Source organism: Apium graveolens, chromosome 11, assembly GCF_009905375.1.
Source record: "Apium graveolens cultivar Ventura chromosome 11, ASM990537v1, whole genome shotgun sequence".
In the NCBI taxonomy this organism is placed as follows: domain Eukaryota; kingdom Viridiplantae; phylum Streptophyta; class Magnoliopsida; order Apiales; family Apiaceae; genus Apium; species Apium graveolens.
Window position 1 is genome coordinate 20,381,890 of NC_133657.1, and position 7,783 is coordinate 20,389,672.

A 7,783-nucleotide genomic window follows, 5' to 3' on the forward strand; every position below is an offset into this window, starting at 1 on the left:
TTTAAAATTATTTAGTAAACCATGCTTTACAAGAGCTTGTGTAAAATTTAAACATTATACTTTTATTTAAAAGAAAAAAAATATTTAAAATTATTTAGTAAACCATGCTTTACAAGAGCTTTTAAATACGTGTCAAACCCCGTCCCCCAACGTAAACGGAGTATAGTTTACGATTTAGGGCACATTTAGATCATGGAATTTGGATCTGGTAAAAAAAAAATCATATGAGCAACCCATTAAGGAGAAATCAGAATAGTCCGATTTTGTTTAACCGGGTTTAATACCCATAATCCAAATGGCCCCTAAATTACTCTTATACCTAATAATTATTAAACGTCTCCAACAGACCATACCTAAGATTCATATCCCCAGCTTAGCATTAATTAGTACAGCACGTAAGATCAAACTTCCATTTCAACTTAACGTTGATATTGAAAAATATTGGAATCAAAATAGGTAAAGAACATCAAACATAAGATGCAAGAAAAATTCTGTAATAAATAGACCCAGCGAATGGAATATATTCAAGTACAAGCAGCCAACTCGGCCAGCTCTAACCCTACTATCTTCACTTATATTCTCCTTGTATTGTGCAAGTGTTCTATCACAAGTATATATTACACCATCTCGGCGGACCTGCCCCCGGTCAAACCGTATGAACCTTCCCGCAAGGGGAACACACATTTAAATTCCTTCCAGCTTCGGCCATAAAATAATAAATTACAATAGCCAATACACTTGAATTCTTTAAGCTGTACCAAATGCTTCTAGTTCATGAATGTCTATGCGCACCAGGAGGTGCAGTTGGCATTGGGAAGTTAAAGTTATTATGTGTGCCTGCAAACTGGGGAGCCTCCACATAGGGGCTCTTTCATCCAATAACATACAAGTTAATGAACGGCGACAAGGAGTGGGCCAGAAAAAAAATAATATATATAAAAATTGTGCTACAGAAGGACGTTCAACAAGAATTTTCCTGGTTCCAAGTAAAATATCCAACAAACGGCCCCCCGTAAAGAATGAGAGGTTTCAATAGCTTATCTGTTAAAAGTTAAAAATCACCAAAAGCCCCTACTAACTAGTTGACAATCACGGAAGCCCAATTCTTGTTGCCTCTTGCCTCAGAATACAAATATGTCAGATAACAAACTTAAACAATTTACCATTCTACACTTTACTCTCTTTCTTAAAAAGTTTACTATCATCCCTTCAGAAGCACATGTATAAAGCCAACACAAGATCTAAAGTCATCTTCAATTAATCCCCAACAATTTTATAAAAATTTAACAGATACCGGGATAGATCTGGATATAACCATTTGTTTAAAGTAATTAACAGATACCACGATAGATGTGGGTATAACCATTTTTTAGCTTCTTTCTAGGTTAAACAACCTCAAAAAACCATGAGGATCTATAGGATGTCCTTTATTAAGGACATCGTATCTTTAAATATTAATATTCAGATGTGCTCTTCATTCTCATTTGCATCTTGTATAACATATATAGATAGTTCTTCATACTTATTATACTTTACTAGTGTTTGCCAACTCCCATCTTGTTGGTGCAGGCTCAGCAGCCATCGGTGATGAATTCGTAAAATTTTGTATGTCCAAACCAAGACAGTTGTGAAACAGTATCATGATATTCCAAGATAAATTTTGTTATAGAAACAGAGGCAGGCTTAATGACTTGGTCTTGTCCATGACACCATAAGCAGCAGAATGATAATGAATGTTTCTTGATCCCATAAATAAATAGTCATAGACACGTCTCATTTAAAAATACTATCAAATCAAATGTGTATCATTTAAAAATACTATCAAATCAAATGTTTGTCACTGATGTCCAACAATATAAATATGTACTTAGAAACATCAAACCCTAATGCGAAACATGCATCTTTCTAAACAAAATGAGTTTCTGGGAAGAAACATAAGCAACAAGAATATAATCCTCTTAGGAAGAAAGCAACTATTGGTACCTGTGAAGAATACGCAGTATCAGTTGTCTCCCTCCTGGCCGATGATTGCGGTGACTTGCTTGGGGAACCAGGATCATGCCTTGATTCACTTCCATTCAGTTTCTGGGTATTACTGTTTGTTGCACTTTCACTTTCATTAGCCAATTTGGCCCTCTGCACCAATATGCAAGTGCATCAGGAACTGTGTTTGAGAAAGCTATCAAATGATCAAACAATAACAATAATGGGATAGGAAAAGGTACCTGGAATATTTTACCAAGAGTTTTTAATCCCTTCGCTCTTGCACGGAGTTCCTCCTTCTTCACGTTATTATTTTGGAGAACCTGAAAAAAAGACAAAGCAAGCAGACACGTAATAGTAGATTAAGTGCCAGTGGAGCACAAAATTGCATCAGAACGAAAGAAAAAAGTTATGAGTTTGAGACAACCATCTGACAAACACGAGAAAGAGTGGCTTCAATATCAGCTACATTAAGCTTCCAAAGTGAATCAATCATCAACTTCTTGTGAGACTGCATGTATTCTTCAAGCTCTTCCTCAGTGTAGTTTCCTTCTGCGCTGAGCTGCCTTTTCATGTCCTCTTGTAGTTGTATCAACGCAATTGCACCTACAAGGCCAAGTAAAGGATTATGATCTATAGAAGAGCACTTCCACAAACCCTAAAGCATACTTTGCAACTTGTTCACTAATATAAACATCCATGAGCGACTATCACTTCATTATTGTGTATCAATTTGATCCTGACTGCAAGCCAAAAGGATTACTAATGCTATATATATATATATATATATATATATATATAGAGAGAGAGAGAGAGAGAGAGAGAGAGAGGATCAAATGGTAACTCTTTTGTGTGGGTAACTAGGTAACTCAACTGTAGCCATTGGATTGATAGTATATCAAGGATACATATCATTTTTAACAAGTATGTTAGACAACGTTAATGCAAGACATTAAAACCACATCATACACCAACCCTAACTAAGCGGGCACCTGTTGTTTTTCTTTAAAGCCAAATACATGATCTTTAGCTACAAGTTTAAATTTACTAAACATGATATCTAATTAAATTCTTAAATGAACTTTCTAAAACTACATCAAACTTTTTCTTTTATAACAACAAAAAAAAATATTATTCTTAGATAAAAATCAGTTGAACATAGTTCAGAATTTACTAATAAGAATTACACATTATTAAAAATTAAATAATTCATTAAAATAAGTGCAGAACACTCTTTTACAGAATATTTTTATACAAAATAATAATAAAATATTTAATTATTTTCTTTATACAACATTTATATACATATAACACTAATGAAAATTTTAATGCTCATTGTGTGTTCCGTAATAAATATCAGAGAATGCATAGAATATTAATTAAAGAACACTAAAAAATAAAAAAAAAATAAAGAACAAAAAAATTATCATTAAACTAGATAAAAGTTGGTGAACATAATTGAATATTAACAAAACACTTACAACAAATATACATATTAGAAAAATTGAAGAAGTCATTTAAATCATTACAAAACACTATATTACTAAATATCTATATATAGAATACTAATAAAACATTTAATGTTCATTGTGTGTTCCGCAAAAGTAATTACAGAACAGCTACAACAAGAATTAAAGAACACAAAAATAATTAAAGAAAATAAAAATAATTATAGGAACACATAGAACATTAATAGAAATACATAACACAACTATATATACAGTACACAACATAAAATAACTATGAACTCAAAAAGATTACAGAACACAAATTAAAAAAATAGAGAACACTTGGAACAGGTGAGAGTACAGAAGATAAAGAATTAACTATAATTCTGGAGTACAGGATAAAAAAAAAGATATATAAAAAGGCAGTGTACAATTACATAAAAATAATAAAATAACAAGTGATACTAATGGGCAGTTAAGTGAAACAGACGTGTGTAGTGATTTTATATTTAACGACTTTAAGTGTTACTTAGTTACCCAACAAAAAAGATTACCTACTGAACCTAGCCCATATATATATATATATATATACATGCATACTTGGCGAAAGGTAAATGCTAAGGTTTAAAATTATATTGCAACTGAAAGTGTCCTGCATAAATTCTAATTGAATTCAGCAATTTAACTAACCTGTTGCTGCCGTAACTTGGGATTTGATGAAATGTCCTTTATTTCTGAACCACTCGGCAACAAATGGTACGCCCAAATATATCGCCTTCTTTCCAAGCTCTTTAGCCGACTGCCTTACGTATATATAACCAATTGTGTTCAACATATCAATTCCATATGCTGTAGAAGCATATATGAGATAAATTACAACACAAAATTTAATATTGCAGTTATATATTTAGTGAAATAAAACATAAAAAGAAGTCCAAAAAATCAAAATTACTGATTAGAAATCCACCTAGATGTCTCTTTCAATTTTTTAAGAAACTCAAAAAAAATTGTTTATAGTCAGTTTTTTTTCCCTATAAGATAATACGAAAGATGCCCAAAACCAAAAAAAAAATAGTTGTACTCCAAGAAACAGAAACTAACTCCAACAGAAGGAAGCTTCAAATATTCTTCTAAAACCTTGCCAAGGTGGAAACGGTTCTTCAGTTCAAGATGTTGAGTGCCTAGCCCCAGCCTATAAAAAAACAGATAAAGAACATACCACGACTAGAATTGTTGGTATTTATATCAGGATTTAACATGTAAACACCTGTGTCCTGTAACTATCTTTTCGAAGATCCAGCATCACTTCCTACTATATCATCATGTAAAAACCTCTAATAAAACTCCAAAATGGCATATTCTTTTGACCCTATTGATGCAGGACAATGGGTCAATAAGCCCAAAGAGGGTATTTGTCAACAGTATAATAGGCTTTGGAGGCCCAATTAGTTACATAGTATTTATTATCTTTTAATTTAGGATATTAGTTAATTAGGATTTGAGTTTTGTTTAGGAAAGTAGTTTATTATATATAGGACTTTTTTATTGTAATTCATCAGATTATTATGATTGGATTTTAATATTGAGTTGTTCTCTTGCGAGAGTTCTCTGTGAAAACCCCCAAACCCTAATTATCCCGTGCCTCCCCTAACACCTATTTTTTCCCTCATCAGTCAGAAAAGATAAAAAAAATCAGGATAGCAAACATTCTCTAGAATTTCTATATTAGCTATTATGACACTTAGTAGTGTTTATATGAGTCAGCGGTTGGGCAATGACCGCAGAATACTTCTAATAAGGGTGAGTTTCTTTACACTAAAAAAATTTATTGCCAAAACCTACACATAATGTTACATTAGACTATAAGAGGGTTATCTATATATTCACAGCAAATTATATAACATCTCATTCTCACCAGCATTCGAAAGTCTTGATACTTCATCTTCAGCATTTTTAACAAAATCTACTTTATTTCCTTGGATGTAAAGGTTGAGACGATCCTTAAGAATTTGGACGAGCTTCTCTTCTCTTTCCTTTTGTACAACCTGAGTCAAAAGATTCCGCAAGACAATTATTTTAAAGTTGCACCAAGTACTATTGTTTAGGAATAGCTATCCGCATATTACAAAAAAGAAATTGTTAGAGTTAAGAATTATATAAATGTCTTAAGTTCAAACAATGACAAGTAACAACCCATCAAAAGTTTAGCTTGAATGCTGTACATTGCATCATAGAATATATATAATTGCATAATCAGAAAGGTTCGATGAGACATGTACCCTCATTTTTTCTTGCACTTTTTTAGCATCAAATTGCTCATTTTCTGTGAAGATATCCAATGAAGCCATTGATGCCATAGCCAATTGTCCAATGTAATCCTCAAATAGCTCACTCCCAAAAAGCATTGCAAAAATAGCAGCAGGATCAATGATTGCATCCCTGCAACAAAGAGAATGACATATCGCCATATATAAATTTTGATGTTCATAAAATGTTAAGGTTCTGCAAGACAGTATAAACTTATTCAGGAACCCTTCTTCTCAAGAGAATTATTAAAAAAAAAACTTGAAACGTAAATGGACATAAACTGACGTTGAAATTCCTGATTTCCCATATGCATCATAAGCCTGTCGTTGTCCAGGATCACTCAGCACTTGGTAAGCCTCTCCTAAAACCTAAAATGAGAAACAGAAAAATTAACTCGTCAAAATTAATATATAATCAAAGAAATCAAAACCCTGTGTGTGTGTGAGAGAGAGAGGGAGAGAGAGAGATTCAAATAATTCAATTATAATAACTGCTAAGCTTGCCTGGAAATTTTGTGCTGCAAGAGGATCATTTGGGTTCTTATCTGGATGGACCTGACGTGCCTGGAAGCCTCAGTGTGTTAGACAGTAAAAAAGTTCAAATTATAAACATGTCCACGCACTTGTGAAAGAAAGAGCTAAAAAAGTTTTTCTTTTAAAGCAATACACAATGTGAGCAGGCAAGGTATGACCGGAGGCACACAGCATGAGTTCAGAAGTGACGCGTCTGCAACAGACACTGCTTAGCACAACTTTTTAACTTGCATAGTGTATATCGATCAACTTGAATGAGTTGCCTTACCAACCCATCAATTTTGTCATATTACACTTGACTCTTATGAAAAAACATAGAATTTTCTTGCAGTTAAGTAACTCCCATGTTCCCTCAGGTCATAAATTGGGAATAATTTTGATCAAATCTTGCTATGAAAATCCCTAACAACCAAATATCTTGAATAGTCCAATATAATTAGCACATACATCAAAATTTAATCAAACTTAACTAAAGTCAAGAAATAAAAATCACAACAAAAAAAAGAGTCTAAAAATCTGCTGTAATTAATCATCCAACTTGTTAACTCAAACGATGTTGATACAAACACACACACACACACACAAAAACACTAAAAAATGTTAGTAAATGATTAGGAACAATTACAGCAGTGGGATATAAAATCAACAGTTAAACAAAAATAAAGGAAACACCTTGATGTAATAAGCTTTCTTAATCTCAGATTCAGTGGCGGTAGGATTAACCCCAAGAACATCGTAAAAATCTGTCTCCTTCACCATTCAATTCAATTTTAATCAAAATCAAAATCAAAACTTCTCTCCCTCACGTCTCTCCCTCGCTCGCTCGCTCCTTTTTCAAACCAAAGAGTTGAATAAGTACCCAGATATTTAACATACACACATACATGTGTGTATATATGCCAGCACTTTTTAATGTTTTTATAAATTCAAGTGCGGAATAAAATAAGGCGGTCCCCAAAGTCGAGTCGGATAGATAAAGAAATATGTTTTTCTAATTAACGAGTCATCAACAAAATTTCCACAATCTTCAAATCCTATTTTTTTTTCCTTAATTCATTCCATCAACAAGATTAAATGACCAGCGACAATAAATCATCGGTCAAACCGAAACTAAATGGAAAGAATTAAAACATGAGAAGTAAGATATGGCATGTTAAAAAAATTTGAAAAAACCTTATATTCTTCCGAAAAATTTATATTTATATCTGATATAAAGCGGATATATCCGTTTTTGAAATAAAACGGATATTATCTGTTTTCGAAATAAAACGGATATTATCCGTATTCGAGTCCGATAATTGCAGATACAAATACGGATTTAGGTATAATCGTATTCGATAATAACCGAATCCGAATAAATATTATATATATATTTATTTATTTATATAATTTAAAAATTATTATATTATATTTATAATGTGTGTATGTGGATATATATATATATATATATATTTATGTATATATATAAATAATATTATATTCATACAAATTTTACAAACATTTGTAAGAAAA

General features: G+C 32.1%; 1 protein-coding gene across 1 annotated transcript; it reads right to left on the bottom strand.

Moving 5' to 3' along the window:
* Nucleotides 1–478: 478 nt before the first annotated feature.
* Nucleotides 479–7,198, bottom strand: LOC141697498 (chaperone protein dnaJ 10-like). The gene is made up of 10 exons (XM_074501904.1): nucleotides 6,944–7,198; nucleotides 6,242–6,301; nucleotides 6,024–6,106; nucleotides 5,711–5,870; nucleotides 5,347–5,476; nucleotides 4,122–4,280; nucleotides 2,411–2,589; nucleotides 2,226–2,306; nucleotides 1,984–2,136; nucleotides 479–868 (listed from the first exon to the last, which is right to left on the bottom strand). Exons 1-10 carry the CDS (start codon nucleotides 7,028–7,030, stop codon nucleotides 773–775), a joined length of 1,188 nt encoding a protein of 395 aa, XP_074358005.1. The 5' UTR covers nucleotides 7,031–7,198; the 3' UTR covers nucleotides 479–772.
* Between the last annotated feature and the right edge of the window lie 585 nt (nucleotides 7,199–7,783).